This window comes from Phocoena sinus, chromosome 1 (genome assembly GCF_008692025.1).
Source record: "Phocoena sinus isolate mPhoSin1 chromosome 1, mPhoSin1.pri, whole genome shotgun sequence".
NCBI classification, from domain to species: domain Eukaryota; kingdom Metazoa; phylum Chordata; class Mammalia; order Artiodactyla; family Phocoenidae; genus Phocoena; species Phocoena sinus.
Genome location: NC_045763.1, coordinates 161,908,532 through 161,927,930, shown reverse-complemented (window position 1 = coordinate 161,927,930; position 19,399 = coordinate 161,908,532). Strand labels below are relative to the sequence as shown.

The window sequence follows — 19,399 nt, the reverse complement described above, 5'->3', positions numbered from 1 at the left end:
TAGAAACGTAGGGCATTTTCATACAAAAGCTATTAGAAGTCTGAACACCTCCAGGGAAACTGCAGTTTGCAACCCAAGTGACTGGCTCCGCCACCCCCGCCGCAGTGAGTGGCTGATCGCTGCGGCAGCGGAGGCCAGGCTCAAGGCGGTGGACCGGCTTTGGGAAACGCGCTCGCCTTTTCTCGTTCAGGACTTCTCCAAACCCCTGTCCCCAGACAGAGGTACTGCCCACGCGGTACTCACCTCTGCGTCGTAGTCCCTCGCCGGGGCGTCACTTCCTTGGTCCAGGCCTCCCGAGGACAGCGAGCCCTCTGACGGAGAGGGCATGGGCTGCCGCTTTGCACTGTAGCTTCCTCCAGAGAATTCTCTCTTTAATGCACTGCCGTTCTGTGCGGATGACCCTACAAGCACATCGTTCAGGTGAAACTTTATACGTGCAGAAGGGGACGATCCTCTAGAAAGTGCACAGACTGCTGAGGTGACGAGCCATCCTTCCCGCTGCCCTGGGGTCATCCTCCCGCTTACAGCCCTTCACTGATGGACAGTGGGTCCAGCTGCGTTACCCTGATACCCAAGCCCACCTCGGAGCCCAGCCGCCAGGGCTGCTGGGTGAGCGGGCAGCACTCACCAGGCCGCTGCTCTCACTGGCCGTGCCCAGGCTGCCCTGCTTGCTAGACAATTCCACAGGATCAATCCTTCCAGTCTCCACCCACGTGCTACTGCCTTAGTGAGTTTTCTTTCCTACTCCCTGGAGCACCTACGGCACTTCCTACCACCTCTTTCAGAGCATTCGGGTCCTATGTCGTAATTATGTGCCTTGCCATTCTTTTAATAGAAGGACGGTCTTTGCCTCTGCAGGACCCGGGGCAGGACCGGGTATGCAGCAGGTGCTCAAAACACACGTGCTGAACGATGACGCAGAACAGAACAGCTTCCGGAAGTGAGGACCATGCCACCTGATGATGCGTAACTGTCACTTAACTTGTAGAGGATTTTCATAAAACACACAAAGGAACAGAAGAGAAGCATTTTCATTCCACAGGGCAAAAAGCCTGGGATACAAAAATGAGGTGAGTTTCTTTAAAATCACACTCTATTTTGATCTTAGAGTTGGGGTACATCAAAGGAGGGCTGGCACCATGCCCAAAAAATGCTTAGAAATATTGGGGTATTGTGAGTACCTGTTTAAAACGCTTAGCATTCCCTACTATTCTTTAGTTTTTACTGAAAAATGTTTTAATCTTGCTGAGCTGCAATATTAAGATCACTGGTCAAAAAAGACTGTGAGACTGCGTTGAGGTTAGCACAACTACGAGGTATATATAGACTGTGAAGCCGGCCTGCTGAAGCCCTGTCCTTGGTGATCTCCCCCAGCTTCCTTCTAGTTTCGGTTTGTTTCCTGAGCCCCTCAGCTGTGTCACCATAATTTACTTATTGCAGAGGTTACCAACACTGGTTGTATGCTTCATATTCTATTACGGAGCTTTAAAAATACCAGTGCCTGGGCCCCATCCCAGACCAATAATAACACAATTTCTGACTTAACTTTTAAAAGCCCTTCTGATGATTCTAGAATGCATCTCAGGCTGAGAACCACTGACTTAATCTTACTTCCAACACTCCATCCAGTTTCTAAGCCGTCTGTCACCAGACATATACTGACTTTCATTTGTGGATGTGTTTCTTTGGCTATGTACTCTTTACTTTTTTGCTGTGGATCTTATGTCTCCTTAGATTACAACCTAACTGAAGGCATAAATCACTTTGTATAATTTCTCTTTGAATTCCATGCCTAGTTCAGTGCTCAATTTGACAAAAGCTGTAATGTAAGTTCCTATTTTTAAAATTTTGTCGCTCTGAATAAAAAACCCAAACCGCCAGAGTTCTGCTGCTCTTCTAACTAACCTGTGTGACCTTAAGCCAGTTATTTTATCTAAGTCTCAGTCTTCTTCATTTGTAAATAAGAAAGTAAATTCTACCTTATGGGATTTCTGTGGGAACTGAGCGCTCAATACACGGAGAATGAAACGTGAGACGGAAGGTGTGTGAGGGGGCTGCCCAGAGCTTAGTACGCACTTACTGGGCTCTTTTCCTCCGTCCTAGTGATCGTTTATAGAATGGAGAACTTAATCCACCTCTGTGATTTACACTTTTTCTTTTCTTTTCTTTCTTTTTTCTTTTTTAACTTTGGGAATATTCCTTTCAGAGAAAAATTACACTCAACCACCCTAATCTTAAAAAATTGAGATGGGCCGTTTTGATTGAACAGCAAAGGGGGACAATCTGAAAACTGTGGTCCCAACTCAGGCAGGGTCTCTCCCAAAGAGTTCTAGATGGTGATTCGGGGGGTTGGGCCCCAGATCTCCTGGGGTGACGGTGTCTAACTCTACATGACCTCTAGGAGAGTCTGCAGGCTCCCCAGTGAGCCTGTCACTGACAGGAGCGGGTAGTCACAGTGGAAAGCTCTGTGTTAATTTGACTTCAGTCAGGAAGCCATCGCAAGTCTGGCCCTGGAAGAGCCTGTGCTTCTGGTTCTGGAGGTTGACAACACGGAACCCCGTTTCTGCTTGTGTCTCTCTTGGCAGGCTGTCCTACTGGAAATTCTTTACGTGAGCTGGGCTATTCCTGAAGCCAGCAAGAAGCACTCTGAATAGGAGATGCCCCCTGGAATTCCCGGGCTGGCCTTCCTCTTAACCTCTATACGAACAGCTCGGTACCAAGAATCTCAAGAAGGCCACGCCTGATTATTGCATTAAAGGCCTTGACAGGGATTTGGAGCTGGCTCCAGTCTGTAGCTTGCATATTGTCAACAATGACAGTGGACCCTCACTTCAGCGCTCCTAAGGAGAAGGCCACTCAGCCCTTTAAATCTCTGTATGACAGGTCCTATCCTTACCTGCAATTCCACAAATCCAAAAGCCCTGAAAAGCCAAAACTTTTTTCGTCAGTTTGACGTAAATTCATGTGGGGGCAGACTTAATCTGAACTGGCCGGAGGCTGATTACAGACTTCACTTAAAAAGAGTACATTTATTTATATATTCCTAGTGTGCCTACTCATAAATTTTGCTCTATAAATATTGTTTGTAGGTGCTGTCTTAGATCTTGCTTGGAATGTAATATATGGTAGATTCCCTTATAAAATATATATATAAACAAATGTGAATTCTGCAAACAGGTATCTGGCTCCAAGAGTTTTGGGTAAGGGATTATGAACTTAACTATTAATACTGTGATACTTTCTTTGCATCTCAAGTGTTGATAACTTCTGGTGAGTTATAGTAAATCGACTATCTTATCGAGCTACCATTAGTAAAAAGATAATTCATAAAATGGTTGCCATTTTTCCAACTGGCTAGATATTATCACTGTAATCAAGGCTACACACTGCGTAGAGATGACTTTGGGAGATGACAGCAAGAAAGTCACAAGATGTGCCCTTCAGCTTCTGCCTGTCGACAGAAAACTCCTTGAACGTGCTCTGTACGTCTGCAGCCAGTCTCTGCAGCAGGCGCCTGTCCTTGGTTTGCAGGCCCGGGGCGGGGTCCCTCCCACGGTTCCGGGGGTGGTCTGTGTGATCACCAGCACACTGCAGAAGCGATGGCATGTCCCTTCTGAGACCGCTGCTCGGTCTCTCTGTCTCAGGTCACTTGCTCTATGGGAAGCCAGAGGCCATGTCACCAGGACACTCAGGCCCACGCTGGTGAGGAACAGAGGCCTGCCAACAACCATGTGGGTGAGCTGGGAAGTGGCTTCTCTAGTCCCAGTTGAGCTCGGAGTTGATGGCAGCCCTAGCAGACAGCCTGACTGCAGCCTCCTGAGAGGCCCTGAGCCAGGACCGTCCAGCCAAGCTCCCAGACTCCTGACCCTCAGAAACTGTGAGAGATAATAGATGTCTGCTCTTTTTTTTTTTTCTTTTCGGTACGCGGGCCTCTCACTGTTGCGGCCTCTCCCATTGCGGAGCATAGGCTCCGGACGCGCAGGCTCAGTAGTTGTGGCTCACAGGCCTAGTTGCTCCGCGGCATGTGGGATCCTCCCGGACCGGGGCACGAACCCTTGTCCCCTGCATCGGCAGGCGGACGCTCAACCACTGCGCCACCGGGGAAGCCCACGTTTGCTCTTTTAAGCTTGTAAATTTTGGGGTAATTTGTTCCACAGCAAGAGAACAAATGGTATTCCAGCACCCTTCACTTCTGTGTTGCCAGAGCCTAAAACCAAGAGCTGGGCACAAGCCGGGTGCTGATACTGGCGTCCTCAGCATGAACAGTGCGTGAAGGACGACACTCAGTCTGCACTGGGAGGCCTGACTCGAATGTCTCACATTCAAGAATACAAGGCAACGAATACGCTTCTGACTGAATGACTCTGAAATGTGAGGTGGAGTTACTACCGGCTGTTCTTCTCAGAGCTCAGCTGCAGGGAAGCGAGGGAGGCTTCGTTAGCGTTACCCCGGGTCCGCCCTGGGCCTGCACGTGCTTGGGTGCACTCGCCCCACTCTCTCTGATCGAAGCCAATACCAGGTTACTTCTGAGAAAGTGACAGAAAAGCAGCTGTTGGCCAAGAACAGTCTTGCCCTTGGATAATGGTCCTTGCCTACTTAAAACTCTTCGGAGGTTTCCCACTGTGTTTTTAAAAAAATAAAAAAAGTCTTATGTTGGTCCCCAAGTCCCTGCTTGATCTGACCCTTGCCTGCCTCTTGAGCTTTACTCTGTCACTCCCTGCCCACTACCAGGTGGCCACTGCGCCTCCTTTCAGTTAATCAAACATGAGTCAATGTGACTTCACCCCCAGGGCGGGCACGTGACCTTGCAAATTATTCTAAGTGTGTATTCATCCTCAACAGCTACTGCCTGTTACTCTCCATTACTGTCCCCTGTTTATTTCCTTCGGAGCATTTTTTTTTTTTGCGGTACGCGGGCCTCTCACTGTTGTGGCCTCTCCCGTCGCGGAGCACAGGCTCCGGACGCACAGGCTCAGCGGCCATGGCTCACGGGCCCAGCCGCTCCGCGGGATGTGGGATCTTCCCGGACCGGGGCACGAACCCGCGTCCCCTGCATCGGCAGGCGGACTCTCAACCACTGTGCCACCAGGGAAGCCCTCCTTCGGAGCATTTATCATCACAATTTGTAGTACTGTTTGTCTGTCTCCCACATGGACTGTAACTTCTAAAAGGATTCTGTGACTATTTTTGTAACAGCTGCACTTGTGCCTACTAGGCATTACCCAGCCAGGTCTGAGACACTGGCCACCGATAATGCACGGCTGCTACCTTGCTATGGAAATGCTTCCTGCAGCTGGGGCCACTTACTTGCTGACAGGCCACTGCTGGCACTCATGGAGCGACCAGGTTCAGGGCGGGATTTGGTGATAGATGGGATACTGACCGAGCCACTGAATGCTGTCCGACTTTCCTGAGGCCGAGGGTTCTAAAATTAAAAGAGAAAGAAAATTCTTCATCCAGAGTGAAACTGATTTTCTACAGAGATGTCTATTTTTCACCCTAATTTCAAGAAATAAAGTTGTCTTGATCAGAGTGATACAGGACAAGAAACAGAATAATCCCTCCCACCCACAAAAGTACTAAAGGCCTAACAGAGTTAGGGTTACCCTCACCCCAACCAAAGATAAGTGCTTATCTTTATACTTACTGAAATACTTACCAACAGATAACAATTTTTTTCTTGTTGTTGTGAGTGCAGTAAGTGAAAGTTACATGGTTAGAAGTGACAGTGAAATGTAGAATTACATGGACCTCTGCAGGTAACTGAAACAAAGCTTTTACTACATATGAGATTTTTATTTTCTTAGGATAATTCAAAAGCTGAATAAGCCCATTTAGAAGAAAGCCACTTAAAAGTGCATTCTTCTCTAGTACACCTTCTGTTGTCCTGACACTGAGAGTGCCATTTGCACGTTCCCCTCCCAGTCACCAGGCAGCCTTCCTGCCTCACGGAGAGAGAGTAGCACCACGGGTCATAACTATGACGCTTGTTAACAATCACAGCCTGGGTGACGTCATTTAACTTGGGAATGTTGGTGTGAGAAGTTTCCCATCTAATATTGAATAACTTAGGTGTCCAAGGGAGGAAAATGAGCCATAGGGTGCTTTGAAAGTAACACACACCTAGAGAGGTGGTGCGTAGGACCAGCTGTCTGAACACGGTCTCCTTGATGGCCCTAACCTTTTCAGACCGGAAGGGGTGTCAGGGCTGGTACCTGAGAGAAGGTTATGGCAACACAACTAATGCAGGGCCAAAGCTAGCAAACATCCACTAACCTCTCCTGGAAAACATGCACTAATATATCTTGAAAAACTCCAAATCGTACATTTTAAAGAATCACACGTATTGAGATGTGGCTGGCTGGGTGGCTCTACATTCAACTATTGCCATTTTGGTTCATATATCAAATTTGCAAAGTCCATGTAATTCTTACCGTGTTACTTGTTTAAAGCAAACATTTTACCTTTTTTTCTCACAAAAATAAAAAAGTTTAAAACAGAAAACAGTGCTAGCATTTCAACAGCCGCTCATAGGAGCAGCCCTGAGAGATGCCGATGACATGCATACAAGGCAGCAGAGTCAAGTCCAAGAGAGATGCGGATAGCAGTGTAAACCTTTAAATTTTTATGGTTTTTGCTATTAACCTTAAGGTACCTTTGTGTCGTCCTTTTCTATAAAACAAACCTACCCTAGGAAAAAAATGGCAAAAATTAAGCCTGTAAAAATACCAGTGGTTTAGTAACACTGAATGTTGAGGTAATAAAAGAATGATACACAGAAGATATGTTCTGGGGGAAAAAAAAAAAAACCCCACACAAAACCCAAACCCTACAGTTTATCATTCATTCAGCTGAAGTTCAACTTCATTATGAAGTAATGTGAAACCAAAGCTGATGGTCCTTTTCCTGCACAAATATGCTTAAGATTAAGGTAAAACTTCCACCAATCGTAGTGTTTCTATTTACAGAAGACTAACTTAAGCAACATTTCCACCATCTTCTATATCAAAAATTCTTGACTGATTAGTTTATACAACTTCCCCTAGAATCCACTCCCTGAAATTTGTTACCAAGCAAATTGAAGCTTAGTTTATCATAAGTGATCTTATCTTGTGAAATAAGACACTTAAATGACATTATAGTTTAATGTCGATAACAATGACAAAACATCACAATTTAGAATGCAAAAAAAATACAAAAGTAAACTTCTCACCCTACAGGTAGTTTTCTTATTGGAAAATTACTTTACTAAATACACAAATAAAAAACGGATGCTCATTTTTTCTAAGCCAGAGTAAATGCGTTTGCATGATACAATCTAAATATTTTATTATCTGCAAAACAAACTTGAGAAAATGCTCCCTTGAAGTCAGTACATATTTCTTGACAGATGTATAGATATTCAGCTTGAATGGCCCACTTGCTCTCCAGCCCACTGCAGAGACACTAGTTACAAAGATGCAAGGCTGCGTGGAAGGACCCAGTGGCAGGTACCACGGTCCTTCAGAATGCAGCACACTGTGTTTTTTTCTCTTGTTGATTGACTTCTCTTATCTTGGATCCTGGCTGGAATTAAAGGTGCATCAGCAACTCAAAGATTAGTAAGACTACCTTCTTTTGCTAATTTTTCCTGTTATTCACTGGTACTATTATACTTTATAATTTTGAGAATTGTGAGCTTTCCAAGAAGGGGTTTATTGTAGATAAAAGGCCTTTGGACAGGCCCTTCTATAGACTTTAACTTCACTAAATATAAAAAATCTCTCTGAACTGAACTGGTTTTAGGGTAAGGAGCAATACAGAATTCAGAAATTCTACATCCCTTTTTTGTTTGTTTTTAATAGAATAAAGATTTACTTATTCAGGGGCTATTTCTTATGGTATCCGTAATGAAAAATATCATGATGGGATGATGTTTTATTAAAAAATAGAAAAACCTCCAATACTGTTTTAGAACTAAAACTGAAATCTTCCCAAATCCTCATCTTTTTCCTCAAAAGAAGAAAAAAGTAGAACTCCAAGACAGAAGAGGAGGCAGAGGAAGAACAGAAGTTTGGCAACAGAGAAACAGGCCAAAGGGAAACGTTCACAGAATGTACCCCGTTGGCGGTGTTACTTATGAAGCCAGGCAGAGATCCGCACATGGTTAGTACAAGTTAACACCTAACTCAGCTGTTCATACCCTCAGAGTCATAAAGCTTGGTGTACCGGGGACAGAGCGTAGAGACGGGGAATATTCAGGGTTTATGGAATCAGGAGAGAGAAATTTTTCAGCAGAATTAACAGTCATGTGATAGATGTGCTCAAAGTTGATCGGAGAGGAGATCAGACCGGAGTGATGATGAGGGGATGGATAAGGGAAACCCGGCTATCAAAAACAACAGAAAGAAGAAAAAGGTAATGAGGTAATGAAATGGATTCACTGGATATATGTGACATTTCAGACAACATGCATGTAGAAAAAATGAAGTAAGTATCTCACATCAAGAATTGAATCCATAATGAAATACTTTTAGGCCTTAGAAAGTTAAATTTTGTAATCCTCTTGCCAGTTACCTAAAGAGCTGATTTGCAAAAAATCATTTGCCTCATAAACGTATTCTCTCATTACTATCAAGCTGAGTAGAAACTGGACTTTCAGAGATACAAGTAGATTTTCAAAATTTAGTTCAGTATTTTCCTATGTGATAGAATCTAAACATGGCAAAAATCTACCAAAAACATTAGGGATAGAAAAAGCGAGAAATAATTAAAGAAAAGAACAAGTGAACCTACAACCAGCCTCTCACCAAAAGCGTTATGAAACTGTTCCTTTAGAAACTAAAGCCATTTCCTGGTATTTATAGACTTGACATGTGTTTGCTTTTACTGATCTTATCTTCCCATAACAGAAATAGTAACTGTGGAATATAGCACTTATTGGTTTACCTTTAAGTAGCCCAAGCTTATCTCCACTTAGACACCCAAAGAACATGTTTGTTTTTAACAAGAGAACAACCTTCTCTGCAATGTTCAGGTGTATTTTTAAAAAGTGAAATAATGTAATACTGAAGACATAGAAGAAAGTTTTTGAAAACAAGGGCTCTAGTTTTTCATGTTAAAATAACTTGGGAACATTTGGGAACTGTCGCTCAGCACCCAGTCACCTTCTATAATGGGAACTTTCAAAGTTCAGTTTCTGAGAACAACTGTGCTTCAGGAAAACATCCTACTATCTCTTCATTAGAGACAGGCTGAATGACTTCCCAGAGACACGCTGACTGATATTCTCACGAGTTCAGATGAGCTTTCTTTGTTAAAAAAAAAAATCCTGGGCTTCCCTGGTGGCGCAGTGGTTGAGAGTCCGCCTGCCTACTCAGGGGACACGGGTTCGTGCCCCGGTCTGGGAAGATCCCACATGCCGCAGAGTGGCTGGGCCCGTGAGCCATGGCCGCTGAGCCTGCGCGTCCGGAGCCTGTGCTCCGCAACGGAAGAGGCCACAACAGTGAGAGGCCCGCGTACCGCAAAAAAAAAAAAAAAAAAATCTGGTAAATTAGGGAAGCTTAAAAGAAAGCCTTCTATATAAGGTGTTTTAAATTTAGAGATGTGAGTGAAACCAGTACTTTCTAAGGTTCTTTTCAAAAAGATAAAACTATTGATATAAATGTAACTTTAAGAAGTAAAACTACTTCATAAAGGTCTAAAAGGTCACCGAGCTTGAAATTTTATTTGTTAACAATTTTAGGAATGGGTAAAAGGCTAGGAGAAATTTTATGTGCTAAAAAAAATAAATCTTTTAGAGATAAAATATTACTCTTGCATTCAACTAGAGACAAATCTATTCTTTATTACAAGTACCCACTTATGAAAAAAGGTAAATGACAAAAAGGATTCAAGGAAACTACTACAGTATGTACTTGTAAGACATATATGCTGTTTTATATTAATTGCTTATATTCTCTTGGCTCACTAAGACACATTTGATATAGGAGATAAAAGAAAAAAATGACTCCTTACCCTTACTATCTTTTCCCCCAAAAAAAAAGGGAATAAGCTTCCAAAGACATTCAATAAACTCTCTAAGCTTTTAAGTATTTCAGAGAAAGGCAATACTGATTTGAATAAGTTAAACATAAAAATTTCTGGGGTACATGCTCTTTGCACGAATGACAACATCATAGCTTTGGTATTTGAAAGTGCTTCCTATACATGTTAATGTTAGATGAATTAAATTCATCTTCATTTTTGAAAATAGTTCATTAAATATAGAAATTACAGTGGAAAGAACATACTAAAATCAGACTATATTAAAATATCACAAGCTTTTTAATACATGTATACACACACACATATACATACACACACACATACACACACAGGTACAGACATGTATATTATTTGCTTTTCAGACATGCATATTATTGTGTCGTTTACCAGTGTCTACTCCAAGGTAGGTACAGGTCTGGCATGACAGTATATCAAAAAATATTTGTTAAGTGATTAAATGGATGCCTATGAAAACCCCCAGCTTTTATGTTCTTTGCTAGTAAAAGGAAGAAAGTCAGGTGAAAATAAAGAACAGGAGTTCAGACACATAACATCTTTGCTACAAAACTACAGGCACAGGTGAACAGGTTTCAAAAATTTACACCAACTTCTTGTCCTGGACATTCAAAAGTGCTTATGTGATAAGAAAATATGAAAGGAATGAAAGGAACATTAAAAACTGGATTGCACCTCTAGGGTAAAGAGTCACTTGTGTTAATTACAAAAAGAACCAGCAAGGCAGTCATGGGTTAACAAAATCAGTGACACTAATACTAAAAATCAAGAGGTCTAATGGGAATAAGCAGCCAGCACAGGAGGCCCTGTGTCATGGGGTCAGATTGATGTTGAATCTTTGGGAAATGCTATCTGAACTTGTTTTGCCCAGTAATTAAGAATGGACCTTATTCTGAACAACAACAATGACAAAATAGAGATTTCGTTTACTTTACGTGGTGGGAGGGTGAAGGGAGAAAAAGGAGGGATGCTGGGATATGAAAGTTCTTATAATGTTTGAAATTTCACAGTTTGCTTCAGTGTGCTTATTCAGGGTGTAGAAAGACCAAGTCTTACTGTGAATGAAGGTCTGAAAAAAATTCTGGAACATTAGCAAACTGATTTTTCAGTCCTCCTGGTCAAGCAGAGGAACATTTTATTAAATCCTGAAACTATTTCTCCTTAAGGAACATACTGTGGGATATAACAGAATTTATAGAAAAATTTTCCATAATTCTTCTTGCTATGTTATTGGAATACATGAGAGGAAAACCGTACTATTCTTTTTTTGTACACCAGAATGAAGCAAGTGTGAAAGAAAGTTTAATTTTAAAAGGATAATACACACTAAAACCTCGTTCACTACTGAAATAATTTTGTATTTGCTGATATGTTGCTTTGCAACATATGGATGTGTTTGAAATTTGTATGCCTCTATCCCTCCATAATGCTACCTACATAGCAGATGTTGAAAAACTATTTACTAACTAAATTTCAAAAATTTTCACATTGATCTATCAAATATAAGCTATACATATATTCACATTTCAACTGTTTATCACAATTAAAAAATTCTCTCTCCTAAGGTACCTTGTACCTGACCTTGTAGCTTCTGTAAGGAAAAATGACAGAAGCTTTTGGACCGCGTGGTTCTGCTCCGTTTACTTCTGAGAATAAAGGAAAACCAGACTGAGGACTTAAGTAAATGTTCAGAATGGGAAAAGAATGGAGAAAAATCTGAACTCTCATCCCCAGGCAAAAGCTGTAAAAGTAGTATAGCTTTTCGATATGATAGATAAGTGTAACAGTTAACCATGTCAACTCAGCCTTTATTTATTCTCAATATTTTCAGCTTAATAGTTATGCTCAGCCTTAAATTTCTTACTTCATTTTAATTACTGTATCAAGATTGGCTGTAATCTTTCTGCATACTTTATTTATATCTACCTAGCACGGCTAATAAAAAATCCCCATTTCAAAAGGTTAACTGACTATTGTGAATGATTTGAAAGGAAGTAATGGTACTATAATCGTATAATAATGTCTTGATGATGATGAAAAAACAATGACAGTAAGAACATCACATCCATTCATAAACAGGGCAACTGGTTAATTGAGATATTTATGATGTGGAACTCAGGCTCAAATTAGTGCAGATTTTTTTGGTTCCCCCTATGAAAGAAATGCAAAAACTACCTTTAAGAGCTTAACTGTTTTACTAAAAAAACTTGACTGTACAAACTGTATTACCTATTATTTTTTCTGTCAGTGACACATGTCTATATCTTCTGTCACAGTAGAGTTAAGTAATGTGGGTAATTAACACAGACTTCCTTAGAAAGAGCTTTGGGTCGAGATTTACACATCACCTCCCAAACTGTCATAGCATTTAAATTATGCCTAAAATTCTGTGCAAAATCTAGATGCTATCACCACCTATCAAAAGAGTCATGTTTAAGTTTCAATAGTTTGTTGAGAGTACCATGATACTGGAATGTTACAGAGCTTGGATAATTAGCTAATTCCACTAATGTTCTTAATCTCAGTATATTAGGTCCAAGAATCCAATCTTCATGTTGTTAAAAAAAAACACAACAGTTTTCCTATGTTGTACTTTTTTTAAAATATAAGACTGACTAGGCAACACATCTGTAATGGGCAGAGGAAAAAGATGTAATTTCATAATCAGATGAGAGGCGTGACCATTAATGATCAAGCTAATGTAGTTCTTTGGGGGGCAAACATCTGTGTTGAATTGCTAAACTTAGTGAAATTTTAGTAATTTGGTAACAAAGTTCTGAATCTTGGTATAGAATGTCTCCAAATCTGGTGGTTTATTTCTCCAACAATAGTAAATCTAGGTATGGGAGAAGTATATAGGGTATTCAACTAAATAAGAACTTGATATGTTTGGTTTTTGATACACATCTATATTTTATGTTTTTCTCATCAGCTATGTCATTATGCATCTTACATATATTGTGATATATTGAGATAAACATTTCCTCATTATACTAATATGTCTTTTTAAGTCTTATATGTATTTAAGTGCACACACACACACACACACACTCATATGCATCCACCCCCTCCCCCCTCCAACTTTGTGTTAACCCCATTTATATTCACATTCACTTTTCATTTCTCTTACCATGGGCAGGTCTTTTAGAATCTGTATTCCATCTCCTGGACCCATGTGTGCTATGTGGTTAAAATTAGTTGGGTTGGAAATTAATTTATTTCTCATTTCTGGATCTCGCAGCATCTCCCTGTAAGAGAAAACACCTGTTTAAACACTTTTATTCCATGACCAATCTAGACATTTTCAGAGAAAAATTAAGTACACTTAAATTTTTTCATAAAAATAAACTGAAATCATGTTAATAAGGATAGAATTAAAATAATAGAATATACTAAGTTAAACATTTACTTAGAAGATTTTGTTTTAAATTTTAAAAAAGATCTTATGATTTTTGGTGGGAAAACAAAGAGGGTTATTTTAGTGTTTAAATATCAAAGAAGCTCTACTCTATTTTACAGATAATTCTGAACATTTTATGTACATCTTTTAAAATAATTGCTAATATATTAGAAATGTTTTTATATGTCACTGGAAACACTACAAGCCTATTTCTGTTTGGTCATGAGAATAGTTAATCTGCACAGGTATGTTCTATGTTTATAAAAGCCCACATTCTAAAAATTGTAACTATTCCATATACAAAGAGAAATGAATCAAAATATGGTACTTTAATCTAGTACATACTCACAACTTGGGAAGTATCAATTAAAATTACACTGAGAAATACATTCATTATTGCAGTTTTAACACCATAGATGATGATGACAGACTTTCAGAGATCAAATTTTCCTTCCAAATCAAATACAGTATTATTACCAAATAGTCCTTCTGATGCTATAAGCATCTTTAGATGAGTATGAATTAAATATCTACCTCCTTTGTTGCATCCTTTCCTCTTCTGGAACTCTGAAGGAATAACGCCTCTTATTGTTAATATTTCTAACCATTTGTTTCCGACTATTATCTGATGTTTCAGGAACTACCAGTTCATCCCCTTCTGTTAAAAAAAAAAAAATACAAAGAACAATGATGTTCTTTAAAGTGCTAAAATGCTTTTCATCCATTAATCTCCAAGACAGTACAAACATCAATCAATTAAACAAGTATATGCAATTCTGATTTTTTAAAGTTGTGCTGATAAATCATAGTAAATAAGTAATAATTTTCAATGAAATATATGTAAACAAATATATGCTGAAATTAAATATAGCTTACAGAGTATATTTTCACCTTTACTTGATTATAAACATAAAATGGTACAATTTTACTAGAAGAAAAAAAGGAAAACGTAGTTGCCTTGGTGTCCTATCACTTTGGCCACTCCACCCCCAATATCTCTACACCATCTTCTCCCACCTTCCCAGTATTGGTTTCAATGGCTTAGGGTGTTAAAAAGCTCTTATTGTTGACCTGCATAATAAATGGTAAATTATCCATGAAAATGATAACAGTTAAAATTTTTTTTATATATTAAAACATGTCCTTTGCAGATCCAATTTGCAAGATGTGGAGTAAAGGAAAGGAATTGTGTTTCTTCCAGCTTCCTTTACTAAAAGTGAGAATCTTATTGTTATTTCTACTCTCCTGATCTTCAGGGGATACTTACTTATGTACACTTAGTCACCTAATGCCCATCTATCTCAACTTTAATACCTAGAAGTAAACAAAACTCTTAGCCATGGGCTCCCAAAACATGCTGGGATATGGTGAACATCCTCTAAAACAGAAAACTGTATCCACAACACGATGAATTCCATTCTCTAAATAAGGTAAGGAAAAAGAGAAAAGCCAATCTTTAGAAGTTTATAACACCCAAAAAGCTAAAATGAGAAAAATGTAGTAGGAAGAAGCCAAAGGGGCCTGTAAGGCAAGCCAAAGCAAGATGATTAGTAAAAAAAAGCAACATTCTCCTTGTATCATAATAATAGCTTTATCAGATTGCTTTCCTAACAGCAAATGTTAAAAGAATAAAATTTTAAAAGTAGATGAGAATTTGAGAGTTGGAATTTGAGAATTATGAGGGTGAAGCAGATCTTGGTGAGTTGCAGTGGCAACGGGAGATTTTGGACAGCCAGAGGACTGCAAGAGCACTTTGGGCTCCTGAGGGATGAAAGAGAAACAGACAAGACAAAGAAATAGAATCTCCAGGAAATAGGATTTCCTTTCCTTTTCAAAGGATAAGACAACTATGTTGAAATTTTGTCAGGTATTCCTTCTCCTAGCTCCACCTTTACTCCTAGCCTAGAGCAGAAAGATGAGAGCATAAAAAAAGACGAGTTGGAATAGGTTTTATCCTATAGAGACAAATTGGGTTATGGACACATTCTACAATCGTTACATACAGTGAGGAGAGGGTGGATTTAATCTTGTCTAATACCTGAATATCTTTTCTCCAGTCATACTGCAATATCCTCTTAGCATAGGACTTTTCCTACAGTCACCAGTCTGTATACCAAGAAGCCTCCAGTGCCAAGAGGATATACCAGAGCATCAAATCTGAAGCCAAGCAATTTTTGTATGTATCTTAGTACTTAAAAACAAACAGAACAAAAATGACAAACTTTTGATGGAATTTTTTTTTGATAGACTATACAAATTTATTGGGAGAATATGGGGGAAAAAAGAAAAGCATAAGGAATATAATAATCCCACTACCCAGAGATAACTGATATAAACATTTTAATGTGTTTTCTTTTCTTTTTTTTTTTTTTTTTGCGGTACGTGGGCCTCTCACTGTTGTGGCCTCTCCCATTGCGGAGCACAGGCTCCGGACGCGCAGGCTCAGCGGCCATGGCTCACGGGCCCAGCCGCTCCGCGGCATGTGGGATTTTCCCAGACCGGGGCACGAACCCGCGTCCCCTGCATCGGCAGGCGGGCTCTCAACCACTGCGCCACCAGGGAAGCCCCTTAATGTGTTTTCTTAATGCCAATGTTTTTACTTACATTTAAGTCAAAATATTATTCTAAATACATAATGTACCATAATTACATCTTCATTAACTAGATCCACCAGAAAAGATCATAAATTTATGAATACTTCTATACAGACTTTGGAGTAAGATACACCTGAATACTTCTATGAAGCTCTCCTACTAATGTGTATTTTCTTACCTGCCATCTTATTTTTGAAATATATTAATCTAATCGTCTCCAACCCTAAAAGATTTAATGATCCTTCACTGTTTAAGGGTCGAACCTAAAATAATAAAAAATAAAATTAGTATTTCAACAAAATTCAAAAATTAAATCATACAACTTTGGAGATATTTATAAGGCACACACTATTAAGACCTTTAATTTATCCTTCCTCTTTAGGAAGGAAATCAACAATTCTGACTAGAAAGGCATAAAATTATCTAACTTGAACTAACACAGTTATAATGATAACATTTTAAAGGAAGAATATTCTGGGCAAAAAAAGAAAAAGCAGAAATACATTTAAACCTTAAATTTGACTTTTTAAAGCCATTAGTACCAGACGATGATAATAAGATATTCATACAGCTACTTTATGAATCTTATTTGAACTAAATATACACACATGACAGAGATGAAATTGTACATCACTGGGGAAAGGAGGGACTGTCAATAAATGGTGATGGAGCAACTGGGTATCTATATGGAACAAATGAAACTGAATCCCTACTTCACACCATACACAAAAAGTCAATTCTAAATGGAACAGAGACATAAATACAGCAGGCAAAACTTTCAAACTTCTGAAAGAAAATAAAGGTCCTATCTTTATGACCATGAGGTAGGAAAGAGCTTCTTAAGAAAAAAAAGATAAATGTAAAAAGGATAAGAATGACATTACATTAAAATTTATAACAATGAATTTTCAAGCAATAACAAATGTTCACAAAATACACTATAAAAATTAACAGATAGGTCACAAACAGGGAAAAGATTCACCACACCCATTACTAAACCAGTATCTACCACATATGAATAATTTCAATAAATCAAAAGATGACCAAACAGGAAAATGAGCAAAAAACATGACCAGGTATTTCACAGAAGAGGAAATATGAACGATGAATAAACATACGAAAGATTATCAGCAACATTGTTAATTGGGGACATGCAAACGAACACGTCAATGAGATATCACTTTATAACCATAAATAAATGGTTATAAAACTATGAATTCTGACAACGGTATGGGTCATTAAGAACTCTTATATACTGATGATGGGAGTGTCAACTGGTACAATTACTTTGGAAAATAATTTGACACTATCTTGTAAAGTTGAACACGTGCATTCTCCATGTCCCATCAATTTCGTTCCCAGGCACATGACTTAAAAGAAACTCCTGCACATACGCACCTGAAGACATATATGACTTCTACAGCAACGTTCATAATAGCAGAAAGCTGGGAAATAATTCACATGTCTGCTAATCAGACAAATAAATTGTGATCTATTCACCCAACAGAATATTTTACAGTAGTGAAAAGCAATGAAATATATATATGTGTGTGTACATATATATATATAGTACATGTAACATGGATGAATCTTAGAAACAGTAAATACATTAAGATAGCAAGGCAGAAGATGATATACAACATAACATTTTATTATCTCAAACACAAGCAAAACTGAACAATATATTGTTTAGAAATATTTAAATATACAAAAAATTCTGTATTTTAAGAAAAGCAAGGGAATGATAAACACAATAATCAGGGTAAGGGAAAAATACACAAGTAGATTCAGTGAAATTGGTAATGTTCTGGCTCTTAAGTTAGGAGGTGAGTTCATAAGTGATCAGTTTATTATTATGCTTCATAAAGATCATATATTCTTTTATATATACTTCAAAATTCACACGATAAACATAAAAGGGAAAACTAATTGTAACCAGCCCGGATTTATAAACGCGAGGACCATATTTAGTTGTTTTATAAAATGTGGCAGCATTTACAAGAGCTTTTCCCACTGCTGTTATGGTTTAAAATTGGGGCAGATTTTGAAATAAGATCTTGGTTACTTTCTTTTACCCATTCTTCTAAACCCTGCCCTGCAACTAATGACACATGCTGCATATACTTACATGAAACTATTATTCTTCATTGTTGCAAAACAGCCATTCTATACTCGTAAAAATTCTCTTTATGTTATCATAGGGAAATGTTAAAGGAAAATATTATATTTTATTAGGAATGTGTGAAACCCTTATTTTTTAATCATGAGATGCTTATACAGAGCATTGGTTCTAATTTTAATCACTTTTCTAGCCCATGAAATTTGCCCTCACAGGATTAAAATTGCATACCATTATGTGAAAAACAGTAAAATTACAAATAATATACTCCTTCAGAGCTCCTTAAACTAAAGTGGAAGATAACACTGACATTTTAAGTTGTAGAATATATTCTAGTTGTTCATTATTATAATAATCATACGTTATATAGTGAAACAAAATGTAATAAAAATAATATGGTGCTGAGCTACCTGTAAAATTAACCAGCTTGATTTTTCTTTTTTTTCTACTCTTAGCTAAGTCCCAGATTACCAATTATGTTATTACATGTGACAGAAAATGCTAAACTAGTGAAAACTAGCTAAATAGTCATACTAGTGTTTCACTTATAATCGTTTGTTCACTTAGCTCATTTTTTAGTGTTAAATTACCTTTTTGAGTGGGAGAGTCTGAATCCATTCCATGGCGTTCACATCAAAGATATCAACTGCATTTTCACTATACACTGAGAGATACGGTGCATTGTAACCTGGGAGATGGGAAGGAGAAAACAGCTGGCTGGTTACTTTTAACTGCCAAACCCCAAACATTTTGAAAGATCTATGCTAAAGAAGTGTAGAGTGGAATCCCACCAAAATCCTATTGCTAACATACAGTAGCCACATCAATACATTTTTGAAGTTAAAAAAACCCCGTAAATCATAAATGAAGAGGTTTTAAGGCCATTATAATACAGTAGGAGTCTGTTAACACCAAGAGTATATTATTCCCTTGCCCCAGACTAGTTCTATAAAGGAATTTCATTACATTTTAAGTAACTGATTCCTAAAGTAGTTAAACAACTTACGAAGTAGAGAAATCTTCAGGTAAGTGTTATGGTCACATTTATCAAAGTATGATAAAGCATCTGGCACAGGAGATGCTCAATATATACTTACTGAAAGAATGAACATCAATAAATGGTGACACAAGCAAAGAAAGATTAAATGATTTACCTAAGCTAAGGTCATGAATTAAATTTTTGGCAAAGCTATTCATAAAAGCCAGATATTCTAATTCTTATTCTAATTCCAATTACCACTGTAC

At 38.6% G+C, this 19,399-nt stretch overlaps 1 protein-coding gene across 1 annotated transcript in view; it reads right to left on the bottom strand.

Moving 5' to 3' along the window:
* The window catches only part of CDC42BPA (CDC42 binding protein kinase alpha), a 345,595-nt gene that overhangs the window by 4,646 nt on the left and 321,550 nt on the right, over positions 1-19,399 (bottom strand). The window contains 7 exon segments of the mRNA XM_032632745.1: positions 244-401; positions 5,308-5,425; positions 8,183-8,368; positions 13,172-13,289; positions 13,976-14,099; positions 16,214-16,298; positions 18,745-18,842. Coding sequence (XP_032488636.1) covers positions 244-401; positions 5,308-5,425; positions 8,183-8,368; positions 13,172-13,289; positions 13,976-14,099; positions 16,214-16,298; positions 18,745-18,842 — 887 coding nt within the window.